This window comes from Bufo bufo, chromosome 4 (genome assembly GCF_905171765.1).
Source record: "Bufo bufo chromosome 4, aBufBuf1.1, whole genome shotgun sequence".
Classification (NCBI taxonomy): Eukaryota; Metazoa; Chordata; class Amphibia; order Anura; family Bufonidae; genus Bufo; species Bufo bufo.
The window spans coordinates 570,006,622-570,032,364 of NC_053392.1; the positions used below are offsets into that span (position 1 = coordinate 570,006,622).

The window sequence follows — 25,743 nt, forward strand, 5'->3', positions numbered from 1 at the left end:
AATGACCTCCAGCAGGCCACAAATGTGCATGTTTCTGCTCAAACGGTCAGAAACAGACTCCATGAGGGTGATATGAGGGCCCGACGTCCACAGGTGGGGGTTGTGCTTACAGTCCAACACCGTGCAGGACGTTTGGCATTTGCCACAGAACACCAAGATTGGCAAATTCGCCACTGGCGCCCTGTGCTCTTCACAGATGAAAGCAGGTTCACACTGAGCACATGTGACAGACGTGACAGAGTCTTGAGACGCCGTGGAGAACGTTCTGCTGCCTGCAACATCCTCCAGCATGACCGGTTTGGCATTGGGTCAGTAATGGTGTGGGGTGGCATTTCTTTGGAGGGCCGCACAGCCCTTCATGTGCTCGCCAGAGGTAGCCTAACTGCCATTAGGTACCGAGATGAGATCCTCAGACCCCTTGTGAGACCATATGCTGGTGCGGTTGGCCCTGGGTTCCTCCTAATGCAAGACAATGCTAGACCTCATGTGGCTGGAGTGTGTCAGCAGTTCCTGCAAGACGAAGGCATTGATGCTATGGACTGGCCCGCCCGTTCCCCAGACCTAAATTCAATTGAGCACATCTGGGACATCATGTCTCGCTCTATCCACCAACGTCACGTTGCACCACAGACTGTCCAGGAGTTGGCAGATGCTTTAGTCCAGGTCTGGGAGGAGATCCCTCAGGAGACCGTCCGCCACCTCATCAGGAGCATGCACAGGCGTTGTAGGGAGGTCATACAGGCACGTGGAGGCCACACACCCTACTGAGCCTCATTTTGACTTGTTTTAAGGACATTACATCCAAGTTGGATCAGCCTGTAGTGTGTTTTTCCACTTTAATTTTGAGTGTGACTCCAAATCAAGACCTCCATGGGTTGAAAACTTTGATTTCCATTTTTTTATTTTTGTGTGATTTTGTTGTCAGCACATTCAACTATGTAAAGAACAAAGTATTTCAGAAGAATATTTAATTAATTCAGATCTAGGATGTGTTATTTTTGTGTTCCCTTTATTTTTTTGAGCAGTGTATATAAACAAAATACAAAAGGGAAAAGAAACACTTATCTTCAATGAAGCTTTGGTAGCACCAGGAACTCAGCCGAGAGCCAAACATAAGCTAACCACAAGTCCAACAGAAGCTATAAACCGTATAGCATAGTGGGAGAAACAACAATAAATAGAGAAGGTTAAATGACCACAATAGCCAAACCTGAGGAAAGAAGGTGTGACAAGCACCAGAAACAACACAGACGTCATTTCATCTAAAAGGAAAACATGTCAGATCAAACCACATGTTGCCAGTCTAACAGATCTCCTGCCACCTGTCGCGGGAACGTCCGTATGTCTCGGTACGTCCGTGACACATCAAAGTCAAGCAGTCTCGGGGCTCCTTTAGAAGCGACCACAGGCAAGTGTTTGCTTCACACACGCTTTGCAGGGTGTGATCTGAAGCCTCACGCACAACAGACACACCCTGCTTAATGCTGCTGACTTTTAAACACAATCGTGGACATGGACCACGTATAAACCCCGGAGTGGATCGTAGGAGTAATCACTCACCCAGCTCTTCGCTTACTCCCAGTAAAAGCCAGGCCTAGATTAGCTGTTACCAGCTATACTAGGTAACAACAGTGTCCACTATCTATCTTAGTGGACACTTTGGCTTCCACTCCACCAAGGCTGGGTACCTTGGTGGCACATCTCAGGTGCACCACAGCAAATGACGATGTGCATCTCCTTAATAGGTTTCCTACACCATTCTGGGAGATACATACCTTCCTTCATATATAAGGCCTGTCACTGCCTCACAGGGGGCAACAACCATAAGAACCTCTTTGCCTACAGTATGTTAAGATGCCCTTTATCTCCTCCTCCCATATACTGAGCATCCCCTTTCCACTTACTGTATGCTAAAGTGTTCTTTACCTCCTTATGCTCCAATGTCTCTTCCCTACTAAATCACCCCTGTCTCCTCCTTCCCTGTACTAAATCACCCCTTATCTGCTCCTTCCCTGTACTAAATCACCCCTTATCTGCTCCTTCCCTGTACTAAATCACCCCTTTGTCTCCTCCTTCACTATACTAAGCTAACCCTTGCCTCCTCCCTCTCTATACTAAACTACCTTTCGTCTCCTCCATCTCTATACAAAACTAGGTGATTTTCCTAGTCTATGACGGAAAGTCATGGTTTTATTAAAGACACGGAGGCGAGTATTGCTATCTCCTTCTTTACTGTCCACCACACAGCAGCAAAGAAAAAATTTACATAACATGACGTAACCATAGTGACATCACCCTCCCCTCACAGTCCATATAACAGACGGCTCCTCCTATAGATCCTCCTCTTTCTTTACGAGCCTGACACCATGACCGGAACCACCGAACACGAAACCGGAACCTTGAATCGGGAAAACGACCAGCATGGAACCACCGGAACATCCGAACGAACATCATCAGCTGAGATCACTGGAACCTTTCTTCCTTGAAAGCCAACATGGCTATAACTGGAGCAGAGCAATTGAAGCCCGTAGCGAATCAACTTCCTCCTGAAAGTAATAAACAAATTAAGCAATGGGCAGAAGAATACATTGCCAGTCATACGCGATCCTGCCATCATAAACATCTTAAGCCGACTATGCAGACAAAGCATGCAAATCAGAGTGAAAACCACAGAAAATACATTGTAAGGGAGGGAATCCCAGGGTGGGCAATACTCGCCTCCGTGTCTTTAATAAAACCATGACTTTCCGTCATAGACTAGGAAAATCACCTAGTTTTACAGCAAGACACGGAGGCTCCTATTGCTAAGTTTAAAGTTGAGCAATCACAGCAGAAAACAAATGTGGAGGCGGTCTAAAATAATACTCCCTGAATGTCGATGCCGAAGACCAGTCCGCAAGACGTAGAATATCCTCCAATCGTGCCCCTGAAACAGCCAAGGCGGTAGCTGATGCGCCTCTAGCGGAATGAGCTGTAAATATGGAAGTATCAATTCCTGCTAACGACATAATCCACTTCATCCAGCGCGCCAAAGTAGGGCTGGACACAGGACCAAACGGATGCCGAATGGACAAGAAAAGCTGAGGAACCGAAGACGACCGGTAAGTACGCGTCCGGGATTCATACTCCTTCAAACAAGCCACCGGACAAAGAACCGGCGAGGCTGAAAACGATGGGTAAGAGACCGACCTAATGTTGGTCTTAGTACGTCTGGATATATTGAAGGTGACCCCTTCCGGAGTAAATGATCTGGCGTCGTGATCAAGCGCCCGAACATCTGAGACCCGCTTACAGGATATCAGGCAAAAAAGAACCACTAATTTGGCCGACAACTGCCGTAACGTGAGATCCGGGTTACCTGGCCAGTTGGATAAAAAGGACAAAACCAAAGACACGTCCCAAGTCGTGGTAAAGCGAGGACGGGGAGGACGAGACATGCGGGAACCGCGAAGCAAACGCGATACGGAAGGGTGCTGTCCCGCAGGGACACCATCAAAACCCTGATGCGTAGACGAAATAGCGGATCTGAACAAATTAATTGTCCGATAAGCTTTACCCGCTTCGAAAAGGGAGGTAAGAAAGTCTAAAAGATGGGTCACAGGGGCCGAAACGGGATCCAAGTCCCGTTCCACGCACCAACCAGACCAAGATCGCCAGGCTGCCCGATAAGATTTTCTGGTGCCGGGAGCCCATGCGTTGTCCAAAAGGCGTCTAGTTGCCTCTGAAATATCACCGATTTCTCCAGGCGTCCTGAGATCCGGCAGGCTATCAGACGTAGGGATCCGTCCAACAGGAGCGGGTGGTGTAATCCTCGAGGGTCCTGGAGGAGATCCATCCGAGTCGGGAGAAGAAACGGCACATCTATCAGGAGACCCAGTAGCGACGGAAACCAAGCCTGAGTCCCCCAGAAGGGGACCACCACTACCAATTCGGCCAGATGACGACGAACATGTAACATCATCCTCGGGATCATAGCAAATGGCGGGAATGCATACATCAGCGGACCGGACCAGGGTTGAAGGAACGCGTCCACTGCCTCTGCCGCCGGATCCGGGCGCCAGCTGAAAAACCGTGGAAGCTGGGTGTTCAGACGTGAGGCAAATAGGTCTATAGCAAAAGGACCCCAATTCTTTGATAACTCTGAAAATGTCTCTGGCTCTAGCATCCAATCGCTGCTGTCCGTAAGGTAGCGAGAGCCCCAATCCGCCCGACTGTTGTGGAGTCCCGGGAGGTATTCCGCTTGAACCATGACCTCCCTGGAGAGACAAAAGGACCAGAAATCTTTCGCTAACCGAGCCAAGGTAGCCGAGCGCGTACCTCCCAACCGGTTGATGTATCGCACTGCGGACACATTGTCCATCCTCAAACGAATGCACGCCCTAGCCATCCCGTTGGTGAAACTCCGAATGGCAAAGGAACCGGCAAGAAGTTCCAACGCGTTGATATGAAGTCGTGCCTCTTCTGTGGACCACCGGCCACCCGTGGAGATCTCGTTGCAGTGGGCACCCCAACCGTGAAGACTGGCGTCCAACTCGACAGTGAAATCGGGTTGTAAACCGAATATCGCTTTGCCGTTCCATGCTTCCAGGTTGTCGATCCACCAAGCGATCTCTTCCCGAGATTCCGGGTCCAGGATCAGAGTGTCTGCGAACGCAGCGCCAGAGCGGAGATGCGCTATCTTCAAGCGCTGAAGGGCCCTGTAGTGCAATGGGGCTGGAAACACTGCTTGGATCGATGAGGCGAGAAGACCGATGATCCTGGCCAAATGGCGTAGGGACAGCAGAGGCATAGACAGGGCATGTCTGAGTTCCTTGCATATGGAACGCAGCTTCGTTGCGGGTAGAGAGAGGGATTCGGACACCGAATCCACGGTAAAACCCCAAAACTCCATCCTCTGCGATGGTTCTAAGCACGACTTCTCGTGGTTGACGAGAAAACCTAGACGGGATAGAAGGTCCGTCGTCCAGCGGAGATGTATCAACAGAGTCGAGGCTGACTGGTGCATGACAAGAATGTCGTCCAGGTATATTATGAGGCGGACCCCACGACTGCGGAGCCAGGCCACCACTGGTCGCATAAGTTTCGTGAAGCACCACGGTGCTGAGGAAAGGCCGAAAGGGAGGCAAGAGAACCTCCAGATTTCTCCCCTCCACAGGAAACGCAGTAAGTCCCTGGATGGGGCGGACACAGGTACTGTTAAGTAAGCGTCCTTGAGGTCTAGTTTTACAAACCAATCGCCCGGCATGAGGAGATCTCGGAGTAGATGGATGCCCTCCATCTTGAAGTGGCGATAGCGGACAATCGCATTCAGAGCCCGTAAATTGATAACAGGGCGCATCTGACCCCCTTTCTTCTGGACCAGAAAGATAGAGCTGATGACACTCGTCATGCCTGGTGGTGCCCTCTCGATCGCCCGCTTGTAGTAGAGGGAAGTAAATTCTAGGTCTACCAGCGCGGCGTCGAGGCGAGACAGCAGGGAGGTGGGGGGGGGTTGGAATCTGGTCTGGCGAAGCCACGAGATCCACGTGGAAGCCTTCTACAGTGGATAAAATCCAAGGGTCGGATGTTATTGCCGCCCAAGCAGGGGAAAAATGCAGGAGTCTGCCCCCTATGCAATGCTCCTAAGAAGCACCCATCGGGGGAGGACTTACCGAAATGTCGTCGTGAGGACTGATTTCCTCTGTAGGGTCTGCCACGCCATTGTCCACCTCTGGCAGGGAAGAACGGGGATGAAAACCTCTGTTCCTGGAAGGCGGGGCGTTGATGAAAGGAACGCTTGAAAATTGGAACGGCCGGACAGACGGCCCCTAATACTGCCGGCCCTGGTGGAGACCCGTCCCTGGAATACTCTCCTAATTGAAGATTGGGCCTTATCTAGGGCAGTGAAAGCTCCCACGAACCGGCTCAAATCCTTAATAAAGGAGTCGCCAAAGAGATGACCCTGAGCATCTGCGCCTGATTCAGTAAGGGCCAGGTTGGCCAGTTTCGGGTCTATTTTAAATAAAATTGCCTTCCTTCTCTCAATTGCTAGAGAGGAATTGGCGTTGCCAGCGATGCAGATTGCACGGATCCAGCCTCTCATTTCCTCAGGGTCAATAGGGGACCCATCCGATCTGGCATTCTCAGCGATCTCAAACAATTTGGCCAGAGGACCAAAGACATCTAGGAGCTTGTCCTGACAGCTACGCAGAGCTGAGTCTAACCCCTTACGGGGATTCCAGCCGGACTTGGCGAGGAATTGTGTGACCTTGGGATCTACCACAGGAGTGTCACATACCTTATTAGGCACAATGGGCCTAGGGCATTCAGCCTTCATCTTATTTCTCGCCTCCTTGCTAAGGGGGCGGCGGACCCAATGTTCCAAGTATTTGCCAACATGGTCCGTCGGCAGCCACTCCGCCGATCTGGGATGGTGGAGGGCGTTAGGGTCAAACATGGGCTCTCCCAAATGGTCAACAAGGGAGGAAGCCGGAGTGGCCCTAGCAGAGGAATCCTTCACTTGAGAAGTGGAAGGAGTGGGGCAGAGGGGGGAACTGGGCCCCGCATGCGTTTCTTCCTCAGAATCAGCATTTGTATCAGCAAAGGCCTCCTCATCTGACCCAATCTCGGCGTCAGAATCGCTCAATTGTTGCGCTCTAGCGCATTTCCAAGGCCGCGCCCGTTCTGCCTGGCGCGGAAAGGCTCTCTTACGCGATCTATGCGCGTGTTCAAGGGTGGCCGGAGGCGCACCAGTCAATTGTACCTGTGACACAGGACTATTCATAGGAGGTTGCTGAGCTGTGGGGACCGCAGGCTGCACAGACCCTGAAAAAGGGTGGCCAGCCAGTGCCTGTGCTATCGTATGAGACAGCACAGAGGACATGGAGTCCATTGCGGCAGTGATTGCGGCCAAGACAGAGCGCTGCAGCACTACTGCCTGGTTGTCAGCCCCACTATGGGCATCCCTACCAGGGGATGAGGGTGCAGAGGCCTCAGGGGTATGATCGGATAGAGGCATGATAGGTAACAGGAAGCTCTCCCTATATATCTGACTGATGGTAGGAATAGACTACACTGGTCTAAGGTGGGGATATATGAGGGCTTAATAGGCCGATATGGTATATTGCAGGGCAAGCGGAGTAGGTAATGAAAAACAGGGTTAGTCACCCGATGTACAGGAGCACCGGAGTAGGCGACTGGATCGTAGGACGGATGCGGAGAACCAGGAAGTGCTGCCGAGATCCCGCGAGAATCGGCGGGAAGAAACAGAGAAAACTAAAATGGCCGCCGAAATCCCGCGAGAACAAGCGGGAGACGGCCAAAGGGGTACCAATATGGCCGCAGGGATCTTGCGAGATCACGCCGCCATAGGAAAAGACTGAGGTGAGCTCGGGAAACGCAGCGCCGATGGGGTAGGACGGAACCTGCAAAAGAATATTATAATGGGGTACAATGACAAACCGCAATAATCGGAACCTATTGGGAGGGAAAACAGGCCTAATAATATTAAGAAAATGAAAGCGGCAAATGAGATGAGCGCAGGGAACAAAGTCCCAAGCAATGAATAGCAAGAGAAACGCTAGCAGAAGCGTGTAATAAGTGACAAATAAAAAGTAATATAATAAAATATATAAGATATAAAATCTAAACACAGGAGCTGCCAAAATGAGTACTTATCTTGGTGGCAGCAGCAAAGAAAGAGGAGGATCTATAGGAGGAGCCGTCTGTTATATGGACTGTGAGGGGAGGGTGATGTTACTATGGTTACGTCATGTTATGTAAATTTTTTCTTTGCTGCTGTGTGGTGGACAGTAAAGAAGGAGATAGCAATAGGAGCCTCCGTGTCTTGCTGTAAAACTACTCCTTGTTCCCTCCTTCCCTATACTAAACTACCTCTTTCTCCTCCTTCTCTATACTAAATTACCCCTTGTCCTCTCCTTCCCCATTATCTCCTCCTTCCCTATACTAAATTACCCGATTATCTCCTTCTTCTGTATGCTAAAATACTACTTGTCTCATGCCTCATTATACTAAACGACCCCTTGTCTCCTCCTTCCGTATGTTTAGATACTACTTGTCTCATCCTTCTGTGTGCTCAACTACATAAACTAATCAGCTGAAAGATATTTCATGATTAGATCCACGCTTTTACTAGAAATCTACCATACCACTCACTAGATTAATGTTATTAGGGCATCCGATATAAAAACTTGACCGACAAAAATCATCCTGCCTTGTTTCATAACTTGCTCACCTTGAAGTGCTCTCAAGTCAACACTTAACTTTCTTCTTGGCAATGACTTTTAAAAATAGAGTCAATCAATACAATGCATTATCACTAAAGCATAGCATCTTGTATTGATCGTTCTCCTGTCTTCAGCTTTATCCTGGGCATCCTCGAGCCGCGTTTGAGCAGGAGCTGGATATTAAATATCCATCCAGATTAAGTCCTTCAAAGTCTAGAAACAAGCACGCTTTGGCGACCTTACATCCTGTTATGAATGGGTCAGTTCTGTCACTAGTCATTCTGCAATTGATAGCTCAGTATTACGCCGCTCTTCCCTGTATAGAATATGACCCTGTTTGAAGGTGGATAATCACTTTAAGTAATCGCTGTGTATGGCATGTAAAAAGTAAGATTGGGTGTTCAAAGGTTTTACCCAGTGTTTTCTTTCTCCTGATGTGTAAAGCTGCTACAAGGACGTTTCATCCATGTTTTCCTGGAGATGACCGGATTAACAGTCTTCCGGTAATTTGGTTACAGTTCTTAAAATCTCCCCGTGTATGTGACTCAAAGATGATTTTAGAAATTTAGCTTCTCGTTTTTCATCATCTTCAGTTGTGGTCAGGCAGGAGAGTCATCTTTCGTAATACTTGCTGTAAAGAGTATGACTTGCCATGAAATCATTTTTGTCCACATATGTTTTTGCTTGACGTTGATTTAAAGGGCACATAATAATGTTATAGAATTCGTCATGTATAGAATGTACTATGTAGCTTAGTTTCCTACTGTCTTTTGGGTATGTTCAGGGTCAGACCAAGGTCTCAGAGTCCCCTTGTCACTCCATTTTTTTGGAAGGTGGAAATGTTGTGCTTAAATAATGTCGTTGTACTTGACAATACTTGAACCATAGAGCTTGTATATAAAAGCAATACATTCAACACAGCAAGCCACCTGTAAAGGGCCTTCTACTAGTAACCCTAGTTCCCCCAAGTCCATTACAATATACCATTTAATTCCACATATAACACAATATACAAGTATTCATACAAGGTAGTGCCCAAATAGATTTGACATAACATGCATAAATAATACTGCCAGACTTTGGTCTAAATAACACTGCACAGTAACGGGAATAAACCTGCATCATGTGTATCTGCCTTTAAATGGGTATGGTTATTAAGTGTGAGATGGGGTGAAAGTGTAGGTGCTATAATTGACTATGATGGAATCTGGCAAAAATCTGTCCGCTTTCCGGCAAATATGCCAGCATTTGGCCTGACAACAAAGCTTTTTGTCTAGCTGATTCCCGGCATATATGCTGGAAAGTGGTCAGATCCTATTGTAGTCAATGGGGATCCCGCGGTGCAGCGTCATATCTGGCAATGCCGGATACGGTGAGTTCCGGTAGCCTGATCCTCATCCGGATCAGGCTATCGGATTCCAGATGCAACTGTGAATGGGGCCTTACAGATATAGGTAGTGTCTTAATAATACGTTGTGTACCAAAATGGATTCATAAAAATGTGATCACCATAAAATTTGGCAAAAGGGAACTGAACTCTGATTGGTCTCTCGATGAGTCGAAACGCATCACTACTGATTGTCTTTTCATTTGTTGTTACCCTTCTTTCCCTTTTTGGATACTGTTGCGTCCCTGGATATTTTTTGTATCCCTGTGTAGAAGGTAGTGATTTCTACAGTAAAGTATCCAATTAGATTGGAGTCAAACGGCAGATTTACTAGTACTGTCTTAAACTGCGCCAGATTTATCACAATGGCTAATGCTGGATGCGAAATCTGGAGCACATATTATCTTGTCTAGTCTCGGTTTACTCCACCTTAATTTTGGCTCATACATCACATTCAATCCGCATTCCATTTTCCTTGAAGTCACACCCCTTTGTTCTAAACTACGCCTCCTTGTTGGTGTAAGTAGGGCAACAAAGTGTCTAAAACTCTTGATCAATGCAGAGCAAAGCATGTGCACCTTTATTTGTCGCATTTTCAGTAGTAAATCAGCCACATTTTTCTGCATGTTTTCTATAGATTAATCTATGAAAATGTTTTGATTATTGTCACCCCATCATTCTTAAAGGGGTTGTCCAGGGAAAATATATATTTAAAACGTCTCAGCAAAATAAATAAACAAAAGGTATATTCATGTCAGTGATTCCTCATCATTACAGTTCCAAGAATGCCACGTCCCCCGCCATTCCTTACTTCTTGCTCCAGCGATAATGTCCCGACACACGAGCCATGTGTCTGCTGTTGTGGGTCACCACTTTGGCCATTTACTGGCTGCAGCAGTCACATGTCCCTGTGTCACAGTGTCATCACTGCAGCAGGAAATAGAGAACGGGGGATCGCTGAGGTGAGTATATCTTTTTCTTATTTATTTTTTACCCTGCGGAAACTTTTTGAAATATATTTTCCCCTGGAAAGACCTTTCATTTGTTCTCTATCTGTTATATGGCGTACATTCCTGCATGACATGATACATTCATTGCGCTTCTTTATATGTCTATTACAGATTTCTTGTACTTGTGGGTGGAAGTACCGATGATATAGGGACGGAGAAAATACAAAAGCAAATTAATGGAGTCATCCAACAAGAAGAAATTGAAAGAGTAGCCGAAAAAGTAAAAACCACAGTGCTGACCTTACAGCTCATCATCGACGGTCTCTGTCAGCCTGAAGGTTACGACATGCGTACAGGTAAAGAGGTCATGGTGGTACATGACACATTCACTGCAATCCTCCTCATGAATAATCATTAATGGTCCTATCCCCTTACAGTCCATTCAGAATACATTAGTTAGCAGCTTCCTCTACATGCGGACAGACGACTGCCCTGTTACGTGATGCCACATTCACCGATGTGATGGTCCAATACCTGGCTGAAGTCACTCATTCGATTTTTTGTTCCTCGTTCCAGTTGACAAAACTAGGCACAATTTTTATAATTTTTTTATTTATAATTCTCGCCCCCTTTGGTCTTACTGCGCTGTTCTCAGGGTAAAATCTACATTTTTCAAGATTCTTTAGTTCATTTATCTCTGAATTTCCGCCTTCCTTCGTCCAGTTCATCTGCGCCCTCTGGCCTCCTCCTGGTCATTACCGATGTGACGTTAGGTTCAGGGGTCGTTGACAGTAGTGTAGGATGCATCACATGACCTGTGGCGTTTACTTCAGGGGGCATTTCAAATGGGGGAAAATGGCAAGTGATCAGTGACGTTTCATATACTTACCAATGATGATAATACGAAATGTCACTGATCCAGAGGGTGTTCATGTGACCAGATTACAAAGTCTCAAAACGGCACATTTTACAGAAAAAGTTTCCTATAAGTTAGCAGCATAAATAGCAGTTTGTAATTAGAGGTTGGCCTAAAAAAAGCATTTATTGCCTATCTGGTGGTCAAACTGCTGAGACCCCCACCATCACTGCCAAGTACAACGCTCAGCTGTCTCTGGTAGTCCCATAGAAGAGATAAGTGATAATGTTGTTTGTGTGACAAAACCTTGATATTACAGGGGTTGTCCCACAAAAAAAATATTACTATGCTATGAAAACAGCATTTCAAATGAAGTATAATAGCAATATACATGCAATAAATGCATGTACATGACATTTTCTTCTCTTATAGCACCCCCTGGTGTTTCTTCTGTGGGTGAAATTCTGGTCCACTTTCTCCTGGAGATTCAGCGGTGGACTGACATACTCAGCAGCTTCTCTTCCCCCTTTCAATGCCAACATAGTATTCTCATAGTGAAGCATGTAAAGTGGCCCAAACACTTTTCATTCACTCACCCCCCACTTCTAGAAATATTTAGTGATATCTCTTTCTAGATAGTGAGGAAGGAAATTGAGGGGAGGGCATTGATACCATAGCACTATTTATTAGTGGAATCGCTGGGGCTGTGTACAAGGGGCTACTTTTTATGCAGAGAAGGTGTTAACAAGTGCTCACAACACTGCACTGCTGGGAGATGCATGTTGCTTGATGGCCACATGTAACAAACTGCAGCCCACCTACGAATACTGAATAGACCAGAGCTGCAGAGGGGTGAGTAAAGAAGATATAAAGGGTGAACATGACACTGGAGAGCAGAATTTCTGTATTGATATAAAAGTTTTTTTTGCTTTATAAGAGGCAATTTTTTTCTTCTAAAAGAGGGGGGGCTGTGTCAGTGTGTCTTATTAGGTGAATACTAGTGAGTACTTTCATTATGGAAGCGCTCACTAGTGTGCAGAGGGAGCGAGGTGTGTAGCACTGCTAGCGCTTGATGTACTCACCACTTCTGGTCTTCCTCCCTGTTGCCGTGCTGCACTGTCCTGACTACGTTGTGTGGGCACTATGACCTGATGCTGTACACAGTCAGGTCACAGTGCAGGGCTGGCCCGGGGAAGACCAGGGAGAGTGATTGCAGGAGAGACCGCCGAACCTGCAGAAAAGTGTAAGAGTAAGTTAATTTACTTATTTTAGCTCTCATGGGGTCTGATATGGGGGTCTCATCTGAAGATGTGATATGAAGGTCTTATGTGGGGGTCTAATCTGAGGTCTGATATGGGGGTCTTATTTGAGATCTGCTATGGGGGTCTGACCTGAGGTCTGATATAGGCGTCTGATCTGATATGGGGCTCTAGTCTGAGGTCTGATGAAAAATATTTTTATTTTTATTTTCCACCTCTAAAACCTAGGTGCATCTTATAAAGTTAAAAATATGGTATTTAAAATAATGGTGTGCATTACAACAGATATATTTTTTTTTATTTTGTGGGATAACTCAGTTTTAGAAATTGGATACCCCCTTTAATAATGATGGGCTGACACTTTTTGCCAGATAAATTCCATGGCTCCCAGATAAACAGGTATGTTCCGTCTAACGGAGAATCAACGTATGCTGCTATTGGGAGGGAGTGACACTTAAAGGGGTTGTCTCACTTCAGCCAATGGCATTTGTCATGTAGACAAAGTTAATACAAGGCACTTACTAATGTATTGTGATGGTCCATATTGCTTCCTTTGCTGGCTTGATTCATTTTTCTATCACATTATACACTGCTCACATGAAGGGGTTATGACCATCCTGCAATCCAGCAGCAGTGGCCGTGCTTGCGCTCTATAGGAAAAGTGCCGTCCTTTGCTCATGGTCCCGTCCACCGAGAGGCTGCCATTTTTTCCTATAGTGTGCAAGGACGACCGCCGCTGCTGGATTGCAGGGTGGTCGTAACCCCTGGATATGAGCAGTGTATAATGTGATGGGAAAATGAATGAAGCCAGCAAAGGAGACAATATGGACAATCACAATACATTAGTAAGTGCCTTGTATTAACTTTCTCTACATGATAAATGCCATTTGTTGAAGTGAGACAACCCCTTTAACCGCCAGATAATTATGGTGCTGCTTATCTCTCAAGGCAGCAAAAGATTGGGCACATTGGATTTTAAGCAAACTCCAGGGGCAGTTGGGCTGACTCCAAACACACTACATAGTCGATGGATCCCGCATCATAGGTATTCAAGACGCAGAATATGATTTACAGTACAAGTTGCATACATACCTTACCATCATACACACAGACTGGCAAGGTGTTTTGTGCGGCCACCGGTGGCAGCTCTATCAACAAACAGTGTGCTCAGTGCATTTGAAGCTTCTGGCCTGGTCTATCCTTGGTCTGGATTCCTTTTCCTTCCTCCAATGGATAGAAGCCTATTTATGTAGCATTTTGAACACTTGATAATATCCTCTATATGGTGTTTGTCTTATGGATATACAGAGAGACCTACTAAGTACAAGTATTAAAAAGTACAGTCATTTTTCTTAGGATTCCTCAAACAGAACATGGCTTTACGCTGAAATAATACTCCCCGTTTTAAGGTTGGTCGCGGGACACTGTATCCTCTCCATCTCCCTGTCTACAAAGAGTTTGATTGAAGAGATCACTGAAAACTGTATTTGTCTTTGTTGATCGAGCTCATAAATCACCCATTTATCAGATCCAGCATCAACCGTCCCGAGAAATAACATTTGGCCCTTGAAGCCGGCCCTGTCATGAGCTAACCACAGTCTTCCATGGGTCTCCGGTGGCTTTATTTAATAAGTGCGCATTTCTTGATTCACAATTTATATGGCGTGTAATTTATTTTCAGATTTGAATTCATTTCCTGAATATGTGGTCGCCTGACCACAAAAATGAGTCGTTTCACAGCGGAGCTTTCCTTCTTACTCACTTATTATTTGCCTTTCTTTATAGATGTTCCCTAGATGATTCAAATGATTTTTTATTTTTTTTTACGTCTATAGAATTTATGACGATTATTTTGCCGGCGTTAATGTTCAGTTTCTACTGAAGGGAAATTGTTTGGCTGGAGAGAGATGATTTGTTGTAATTTGACATCTTTTAATGTGTTTCCTTATGAATTTAATCTTAAGAAGAATGACCTTCAGTCTGGGAATATAGACGTTAGCTCCCTGTATCTGCTCTCGGTTGGTCTCCAGTGAACCACACATCATAACATGCTTTTATGCAATGCCGAATTCACAGTTTAGTTGGTGTCTTTGCAGAATATTATTATCTTATTATTTGCGGTATTTAGATTATATTTATTGGAGGCGGCAGCATGGGGGCTCAGAGGTTAGCACTTTTATCTTGGTGAAATCCAACATGGACCTGCACGCTGCTTGTGTGGGATTCTTTCAGCTAATCTGATTTCTGCTCACACTCAATAAAAATACCGATAGGTTAAAGAGAACTTGTCATGTCACTAAAGAAATAAAACTGATGCAGTACATTGCTTTTTGGATCCTGATCGTAGTGGATTTATATTTTTCTATATTTGCCCTTGATCCTCCTCAATTGGTGCCATTTCTTTCAAAACCTGATGTGTTAATTAGTGAAAAAATTGTTAACAGAAGCTTCTGCTTGTCCCCCGGTGGTGTCCAGATCTTCTCTAAATTCGGCATTGCTACATATGTACCGTCAACAAAAACAAGATCGCAAATCGGTGTAAACTTCCACATTATTCCCTTCACGCTCCAGGAGTGTATGACAGTCACCCACATCTACCAGGATCGGCGGTATCAATAGCGACCACAACGTCTGAAGAGTTAGACAGAGAGAGAGCTTTCAATGTTTTCCCGCAGTACAGTTGTGTGGTGCCAATTGGTTGCTTTGGCAGCCAGGGACCTTCTGAAGGCCCAAGGCCCGCCATGTTTCCGATCCTATTCCATACTGTCTCTGGCAGGGTGAAAAAGAATGCTGGCAAAATCTATATTTACAATACCCTAAGGGAACTAAAAAAACTAAGTTAAATTACGTTTAAAAAAAAAAATTAATTAAAAGTTTAACCCCTTTGAGACACAGCCTTATTTCACCTTAAGGAAGAGGCCATTTTTTGCAAATCTGACCAGTGTCACTTTAAGTGGTGATAACTTTTAAAACGCTTTGACTTATCCAAGCCTTTCTGAGATTGTTTTTTCGTCACATATTGTACTTCATGACACTGGTAAAATGAAGTCAAAAAAATTAATTTTTATTTATAAAAAAATACCAAGTTTAGCAAAAAATTTAAAAAAATTGCAAATTTCCAAGTTTCAATTTCTCTACTTCTATAATACATAGTAATACCTCCAACAATAGTTATTACTTTACATTCCCCATATGTCTACTTCATGTTTGGATCATTTTGGGAATGATATTTTATTTTTTGGGGATGTTACAAGGCTTAGAAGTTTAGAAGCAAATCTTGAAATTTTTCAGAAATTTTCAAAAACCAAATTTTTAGGGACCAGTTCAGGTCTGAAGTCACTTTGCGAGGCTTACATAATAGAAACCACCCAAAAATGACCCCATTCTAGAAATTGCACCCCTCAAGCTATTCAAAACTGATTTTACAAACGTCGTTAACCCTTTAGATGTTCCACAAGAGTTAATGGCAAATGGAGATAAAATTTCAGAATTTAGATTTTTTGGCAAATTTTCCATTTTAACCCATTTTTTCCACTAACAAAGCAAGGGTTAACAGCCAAACAAGACTGTATCTTTATTGCCCTGACTCTGCCGTTTACAGAAACACCCCATATGTGGTCGTACACTACTGTACAGCCACACAGTAGGGTGTAGAGGGAAAGGTGCGTCATATAGTTTTTGGAAGGCAGATTTTGCTGGACTGTTTATTTGACACCATGTCCCATTTGAAGCCCCCCTGATGCACCCCTAGTGTAGAAACTCCATAAATGTGACCCCATCTAAGAAACTACACCCCTCGAGGTATTCAAAACTGATTTTACGAACTTTGCTAACCCTTTAGGTGTTGCGCAAGAGTTATTGGCAAATGGGGATGAAATTTGAGAATTTCATTTTTTTGCCAAATTTTCCATTTTAACCCATTTTTTCCTCTAACAAAGCAAGGGTTAACAGCCAAACAAGACTGTATCTTTATTGCCCTGACTCTGCCGTTTACAGAAACACCCCATATGTGGTCGTACACTACTGTACGGCCACACGGCGGGGCGTAGAGGGAAAGGTGCGCCGTGTGGTTTTTGGAGGGCTGATTTTTATGGACCAGTTTATTTACACCGTGTCCTGTTTCAACCCCCCTGATGCACCCCTGGAGTAGAAACTCCCTAAAAGTGACCCCATTTTGGAAACTACGGGATAAGGTGGCTGTTTTGATGGGACTATTTTTAGGGTACATATGATTTTTGGTTGCTCTATATAAAATTTTTGTGAGGTAAGGTTACCAAAAATTGAAATTCTGAAATTTCATCTCCATTTGCCATTAACTGTTGAGGAACATCTAAAGGGTTAATAAAGTTCGTAAAATCAGTTTTGAATACCTTGAGGGGTGTTCCTTATATGGGGTCACTTTTAGGGAGTTTCTACTCTAGGGGTGCATCAGGGGGGCTTCAAAAGGGACATGGTGTCAATAAAAAAGGCCATCAAAATCGGCCTTCCAGAAACCATGTCGGTCCTTTCCTTTTGCGCCCTGCCTTTTAGTGATACAGCAGTTTACGTCAACAAATGTAGCGTTTCTGTAAACTGCAGTATCAGGGTAATAAATATTACGTTTTGTTTGGATGTTAACCCTTGCTTTGTTACCGGAAAAAAACAGATTTATTTTTTGACCGTGTTAATCTGGTGGGTTAGGTCATGGGGTATTTTTATAGAGGAGATTCTTACGGACGCGGCGATACCTAATAAGTCAACTTTTTTTTTACAATTATTTAGGTTTTAGACTATATTATCCTTTTTGATAAAAAAATTTTTTTTGTATCTCTAAAGTCTAAGAGTCAATTTTCTTTTTGTTTTTTACCCGATTATCTTATGTAGGGGCTCATTTTTTGCGGGATGTGAGGACGGTTTTATTGGCACTATTTTGGGGGCTATATGACTTTTTGATCGCTTGCTATTAAACTTTTTGTTATTTAAGGTGACAAAAAAATCTTTTTTTGCACCGTTTGTTTATTGGACCTTGTTAATCTGGGGTGTTAGGTCATGGGGTATTTTTATAGAGGAGATTCTTACGGATGCGGTGATACCTAATAAGTCAACTTTTTGACAATTATTTAGGTTTTAGATTATATTATCCTTTTTGATACCAAAAAAAATTTTTGTATCTAAAGTCTGAGTCATTATTTTTTTTACTTTTTTTGCCGATTGTATTAGGTAGGGGCTCATTTTTTGAGGGATGAGGGGACGGTTTTATTGGCACTATTTTGGGGGCTATATGACTTTTTGATAGCTTGCTATTAAACTTTTTGTTATGTAAGGTGACAAAAAACAAAAAAATTTTTTGCACCGTTTTTTTTTGGACCGTGTTAATCTGGGGGGTTAGGTCACGGGGTATTTTTATAGAGGAGATTATTACCGACACAGTGATACCTAATTTGTATACTTTTTTTTTTATTATTTTAGTTTTTACAATTTTTTTTGGTGTCTCAAGTCTGAGAACCATAGTTTTTTTATCTGATTGTCAGTGGCTACATTGGGATATAAATTTTGTACTCCATGAAAGTGTGGTACTCCCTGAAGCAACCAATAATGCAAAGGCCCGGATGAACGGGGCACGTGTCACATTGAGTAGTGGTGTCCTTCCGTATCCCCCTCCTGTGACACACTCTGCACCTTTTTTGGGTCCGTCCCTTCTTTCCAGTATGGGGGACCACACCTGGAAAGTGTTGGCCAGGGACGATCCGAGGGCGCCTCCAGTTCCCGAGGTACTCCGGCCTGCTCTTTCCCGGTCCGAAAAGATCAGGGCCTTGAGGACTGCCTCATAGAACTGAAGGAATGTCCCTGTGTTGCCAGTGCTCCGGGACAGCACAAAAGAGTTGTACATGGCAACCTGCACCAAGTAGACCGCAACTTTTTTGTACCATGCCCGGGTTTTGCGCATGGCATTATATGGCTTGAGGACTTGATCAGAGAGATCAACTCCTCCCATATACCGATTGTAGTGGACAATACAATCGGGCTTGAGGACCGTTGCCGCGGTACCTCGCACAGGGACAGGGGTGATGCTGTTACCATGAATTGGGGACAGTACAAGGACATCCCTCTTGTCCTTATATCTGACCAGCAACAGGTTTCCAGTGGTAAGGGCACGGGTCTCACCCCTGGGGATAGGTACCTGGAGGCGGTGGGCAGGGAGGCCGCGTTGATTTTTCCGCATGGTCCCACAAGCGGACGTGGATCTGGCGGCGAGGGACTAGAACAAGGGGATACTAGTATAAAAGTTATCCACGTAAAGGTGGTAACCCTTATCTAGCAGTGGGTGCATAAGGTCCCACACAGGTTTTCCGCTAACACCCAGAGTGGGGGGACATTCTGGGGGTTGAATACGGGAATCTCGCCCCTCGTACACATGAAACTTGTAAGTGTACCCTGAGGTACTCTCACAAAGTTTGTACAGCTTCACGCCATACCTCGCCCGCTTTGAGGGAACATTATGGTGTAAAATGAATCTCCCCTTGAACGCAATGAGAGACTCATCAACTGCGACCTCCCTTCCAGGTACATACGCCTCCATGAATTTGGCCCCAAAGTGATCGATGACCGGCCGTATCTTATACAGACGGTCATGGGCAGGATCACCTCGGGGGGGACATGCTGCATTATCTGAATAATGCAGACATTTCCAGATGGCCTCAAACCGGGAGCGTGTCATGGCCACACTGTAAAGTGGGGTCTGGTAGAGGATGTCCCCACTCCAGTAATGCCTGACACTAGGTTTCTTGACTAGGCCCATATGCAGCACGAGGCCCCAAAATGTCCTCATCTCGGCTGCACTGACCGGCGTCCAGCCACCGGGCCTAGCCAAAAAGGAGCCCGGGTGTTGAGCAACAAACTGTTGGGCGTACAGGTTCGTCTGCTCCACCATTAGATTTACCAGTTGTTCACTGAGAAAATTACTAAAAAAGTCATATTTAGTGAAGCCCACTGTGGAAATCTGGATTCCTGGTTGGCCTACAAAATCAGGAATCACGGGCTCAAATCGCTCTGGGGTATACCAGACAAGTTCACCGGCAGGGGGATCCGGTGGATTTAACTGGTGGGCCGGAAAACTAGTACAAGCCCCAGAGCTGCTCGTACTATGGTGGGCCACAGGGTCCCTAACATGGCGGTCCCCTTGCTCCGCCTGGCGGCATCTCGGCCGCCTTGGGGGCTCATCATCATCGCTAGAAGATGAGGAGGACGCGGATGACAACAAGAAAGTGGGGTCATCCTCGTCCTCACTGGGACTCTCGGACTCGAAGGCAAGCTGGGCGTATGCCTCCTCGGCCGAGAACATCCGGCGGGCCATAGGGGAGTGTGTGTCTGCGTGTGTATGTGCGTGCGTGTAAATCTTTATTTGGTGTGCGTGTGTGTGGGGGCACGGGTGTTAGCGGACTTATCCCTAAAAAAAAAAAAAAAAAAAAAAAAGACTAACCTAAAAAAGGGCAAAAATTTGAAAAAAATGTAAAAAAAATTTCTAAACCGCTGATCAACCGTCCGAAGTTGATCAGCGGTGGGGTGTGCAATGCGCTAACAGTGGCCGGACGCTAAGAGTGCCGACAGTCAGCGTACGCACACAGAAAAAAAAACTGCCTGAGCCCCAAAAAAGTTAGGGGGGGCAGGGGGGCAAGCGGGAGCACCCCTGGGGGGGTCTAGGGTCACACAGTTGTGCTGTGGACCCCAGACACCCTACTTAGGGTGATGCAATAAAACTTTTTTTCACACTAACTTTCCCTTTATTTTCCCTGCCTAGCCCAACCTTTCCCTAATTACCTGCTGATCAGATGGGGGGTGCTGGGGCACGGATCGGGTCCTGGGAGGCAAGGATGGATGCTGGGGCACAGATGGGGTGATGCTGGCTCAGATCCGATGACGTGCACTGCAGCACTCATCTCTCCTCCGCTCCAGGACACAAAAGGAGGGGGAGAGGAGCGCTGGCAACATTTGAATCGCCCACCCGCCTGCCCACCTACCATTCAGAGGCGATCCTGAGAGGTGATATCACATCACCTCTCAGGATCGCAGGATAGTGATTGGTGGGGTAAAATCACACCACCGATCACCATCCTGTTCCGGGTTATCGGCTCCTCAGAGACCTGGAAACGCAGCAAACCGCAGGTCTGAATTGACCTGCGGTTTGCTGCGATCGCCGGCATGGGGGTCACAGGACCCCTCGGCGCATCTAGCCAAGGTGCCTGCTCAATGATTTGAGCAGGCACCGGGTTTTGATCACCGGGCGGCGGTGATCGGAACTATACATGACGTACCGGTACGTCATGTGTCCTTAAGTACCAGGACAACATGCCGTACCGTTACGTCATGTGTCCTGAAGAGGTTATGATACCCCCTTTTCCCATTTTTCATATAAAAGACATAATTTGTATTGCTGTGTCAAAAATATTAAAATATGTTATTTGTCTGAGTTAAGGCTGTGAAAAAAAAAATATATGAACACCAGAATTTCCATTTATTTTGACACCTCACCTCCACACAAAAAAAAGATATAAAAAAATTATCAAAAGTTGCCTATACACAGCAGTGGTATGAATAAAAACTACAACTCACTGCTCAAAAAAGAGCCTTCACAAACCTCCATCAGAGACAAAATAAAAATAAAGTTATGGGTGTCAGAATATGGTGACACAAAGCAATTTAAAAGTGCTAAATCATAATTGAAAATATACACATGTGGTATTGTCTTCATATTTACCATAAGGACAAAAACTAAACAACAATGGCGGAATTGTGGGTGTCGTTTGCTCCATAAATAATTTTTTTCAGTTTTTCAGTACACTGTATGGAATGTTATATGGTGCTGTCAAAAAGTTCAACTCCTTCTGCAAAAAAAAAATAAAAACTAACCCTCATATGAGTATGCCAATGGAAAAATTAAAAAGTTATGGCTCTTGGTAGAGGGAAGCAGAAGCTCCAGCAATATGCAGGTCAGATCTTCCCCGCTGTTCTTATAGTGAAAAATGACAGAAACGTCCACAGAATCCCTGACAATAAAAAAGTCTCAACAGAGCCTTAGACCAAGACCATTCGGGAGCAGACGAATGATTATTCACAGACTGCACTCTATTCATTCTGTCTTCACTTCCATCACCACTAGAGCGTCTTAGTTATCACTGTTTTTAGATAAGTAGGGGTCTTAGTCTAATTTCACATTAATGCTAAAGAGATCCGACAGGTTGTGTCAGTAGGGAACAGACTGCTGGAGCTCTCTGGATCCGTCATTGCCAGACACTAGTTAATGGGGCCGGCGGGCATCAGGCAGCGTCCGGCAATGACTGATCCAGAGACCTCCGACAATCTGTTCCCTGCTGATACTTACATATTAAAGATGTTGCCCCATCTCATCCTTTCATGGCTGAGATGGGAATTACCCACAATAAGTGCTGGCCTGGGGTGGCCAGAGTTACAGAAACGGCCAAGCATCCGGCGCTACTTTATTTCCGTAACACGCCTTTTTGTTTCCTTATTATTACGTTGTCATTTCACTGTTCAAGCCATACTTAAGGTTATTATAGTTGTGCGGATACTTACAGTAATAGATGTATGTTTTTTATGTGTTGTAAGCATAACCATGGTTTTTATATGCAATAATTTTTTTTTTATTTGCAGACTTTTTAAATGTTATTTATGATGTTTTTATTAACCCATTAATAGTTATTCATATTATTATTTTTAATAAACTTAAAATATATTATTATATACTTCTGTATAATACATGTTGTATTATCAGGCCTTGCATAATGAAAGCCCTAGGTCCCCAGGGCTGACTTTATAGGATTTGTCCAGTTGCTGATTGTGTCAATGTGAAACTTGGTGACCTCAGTTAAAGGGGGGAGACTACTGGCTTTGGCAATCAAAAGGTGCACAACAACCCGACGTGCCAAATCGGGGCACTTAAAACTGCTGCCTCGCTGTCTCACCTGACAAAAATCCAGTTGAAGAATATCAAAAGAAAAGATGAAAAAATGAGAGTTTTCACTGGCGCTGCTTGCTAAAGAAAATTTCAACTACGTAGTCGTGGTATGTCTGTTTATTTGTGTAGAATAGCAATGTGTTTTGGGGCTGGTGCAGCCCCGAAACGTGTTGCTATTCTACACAAATAAACGGATATGCCAAGAGTACGCAGTTGAAAGTTTCTTCAGCAAGCAGCGCCCACGAAAAGCATTCTTTTTCTTAGTTTCTTTTGAAATGGCGAGAATTGGTTCACCCATGAAAGACCTATTTTCATTGCTGTTAAAGGCATATTGGCAATCATCAAGGAGATAAAAAGTAAATGCACCTTTTTTGTTATGTTAAACCATATTCAGTTGATTTCATTTTTTCATGTTGATGGAAAACACAATGTTTTTCTTGACTAATAATGAAGATTTTGAAGCCATTGAGATCATTTTACGTGGAAATGTTTCCTCTTTTTCAGAATTTGATAAGACCGATTTCAAGACCAATATCGTCTGCCTTGAAGACCTGAAGGTGGGGACCATTCTAACCGGGAAAGTAGAAAACGCTACGCTGTTTGGTGTTTTTGTGGACATCGGCGTGGGCAAAGCCGGGTTAATTCCAATGCGATATATAAGAGAAGACCGACTTTCCAAGGAGAAGAGAAGGAGAAGTCTTGGACTAGGACCCGGAGAGAGGGTGGAAGTTAAAGTTCTAAATGTTGACATTAGACAGTCAAGGATCACGCTGGAACTTCTACGGGTTTTGTAGTTTTTTGTTTTTTTATGCCCTGAGATTCTGTTAGGAGAAATTCTGCCTTTCCGACATGTAAAGTGCCACTGTGATTTAGGATTTGGAGCTGAAATGCCAGTCGGGAATAAACTCTGGCAGGATACTTTGTTATTTTTGTAACACCAAGTTATTTCCTCTCACTTCACCATCTGCAACGTCCTCTCCTTGTTTTTTATAGTCCGCAGAATATAGCAGAAACACAGAGACAGGGAGCTTTTTAACTGTGGTCATTCAACTTATTTCATCCACTTTGCCAGTACTGCACAAGGCATTTAATATGCTGCATGGAAATCTGCGATGGCAAGTTGGCGGTGTTTACGCGGAGTGGGAACATACCCAATAGTTAACGTAAAGCTAGAGCATGCAGTCTAAAGATGCACCAAAGTTGTCGCAGTGGCTCAGGCTGGATGATCCTTTTGGTGCATCTTTAGACACCTTTGTCTAACTTTGAGACTTGTTGATTGGCTTAGGCCCCTTTATTGTGAAGCCACAACCTTGCCTCCAAAGCATGTGCGCCAGTTTTTGCCCCAAATTACCATATACCTACATTTTAGCGCTTCGTAAGTCTCCCCCATTTTCTTTTATTTATGCCAGGTAGGATACAGAAATTAATTTTATTTGAATACACATTAGTTCTCCATGACAGGGGTGCATGGTTACCAGAAAATCTCAGTAGTGCAGCATCAGCATTTTAGCCTGTAATTTCAAGCAATCATATCTCAGCATAGAAATTAGATATATTCACATTTTTTATGTGCACTAAAGGGTCTTTAGTGATTTCTTCTGGTATGACTGTTTTAATTGGAAACTTTGGGGGAGACATCTTAAAATAAAAGAAAAACTGACTGGCTGCTATAGGCAACAAAGAACATTTTTCTTTTTGACAGTTTTTATAAATCTCTCCATTTTGCATAGTTGCCAACAGTCTCAAATTTGAAGGGATTATTCCAAATTTTAAGAGCAAGTTTATCTTGTCCCACCGAAAAATATTAACCCTACCAAGAAGTGGGTAATATATACTGTTTATGGTCTGCATTATTAATGGAACCCCAATACCTCATGGCCATTAACAAGCAGACCAACTGAACAGTGTGGTCACATTAGTTTAATTAGAGCCGTGTTGCAAGCATGACACGACCACGCCGCATAGTCATACCCTCACTCTTGTAACCTATACAAGCAGTTGTGTGGCTTCAGAGGTTACAGAAATCCAAGGTAACCAAGGAATGAAGAGCCAGATTTAGTGTATACAGATGGCACATGACCTTTACTCAGTGGCATAACTACACATGACTGGGCCCCACAGCAAAATTTGAACGCCAGCCCCCCTCCCTTCTTGAACCCTCTCCTCCCATTCAACCCCAATTCCTGTGGCTAGTCAAGATCTCAATACAGCCGAGTGGCACAGACAATAAAATCTTTTAGCTCTCCTCCTGTATGGGCCCCTTCTGAGTTTAGGCCCCAAAGCAGCCACTTCCCCTGCTTTGGGGCCAAATATATTTGATTAGAGGTCACCCTCCAGTTCAAGAAAAAATAATTATATTACCAAGGGAACAAACAGTACACTTACCTGGTTCCCTCCTTTATATCTTTTCAGCTGCAGATGCATTGATTCCCAGACTCCTCTTTTGCTGTCCAAAATACCCGCACTTCTTTTCAGACTCCCTGATGCACATTTGGTGATCCAAGATCCTTTCTGCTTGTCCAGTCCTGCTATTGGATTGGCCAGCATTGCTCACGTGAGGGCAACAGGAAGTATCTTGGGATTCCAAATTCTCAGTGTGCATCAGGTAGTCCGAGAAGAGGTGAGGCCATCAGAATAGTGGCCCGGGAATTGGTAGATTTACAGCTAAAAAGATGAAAGGGAGAGTACCAGGTAACCACCAGCGTGTGTATTTTGAAGTCTGCAAAATATGGATCAAGTCTGTGTGATATCCATGTTGCATCTGTTTTTTTGCAGACCCATTGCGGGTCCGTGAATTGCATTTTGTGGCCAAGTAGAGGGCATGTTTTGTCTTTTGCAGAACGGACATATAGATATGGAAAGCACACAGATTATCCATGTGCTTTCCGCATCCATATGTCCGTTCTTCAAAAAGATAGAACATGTCCTATGTTACGTGGAATGCCGGATTCCTTTTACATGTTTCCTCTTCAAGCTCTCAAGCGTGTTCAGAGCACTCTTCACACGGACAGGGCGGGCTAATCGTTTGTTTTGCATTGTAAACATAAAGACTTGAAATCTTTTTGACTTTCTACTAGTGCCATTTTATAATTTCAATTATTATTCCAACTTTTA

The 25,743-nt window shown here is 44.6% G+C and overlaps 1 protein-coding gene across 2 annotated transcripts in view; it reads left to right on the plus strand.

The window, feature by feature from the left end:
- SRBD1 (S1 RNA binding domain 1) overlaps positions 1 to 24,752 on the plus strand; it is a 222,802-nt gene extending 198,050 nt beyond the window's left edge. For both annotated transcript variants that reach the window (XM_040430325.1, XM_040430326.1), the window contains exons 21-22: positions 10,734 to 10,918; positions 23,134 to 24,752. In XM_040430325.1, coding sequence (XP_040286259.1) covers positions 10,734 to 10,918; positions 23,134 to 23,423 — 475 coding nt within the window. In that variant the 3' untranslated portion in view covers positions 23,424 to 24,752. The remainder of the gene's footprint in view (positions 1 to 10,733; positions 10,919 to 23,133) is intronic.
- Positions 24,753 to 25,743: the final 991 nt, after the last annotated feature.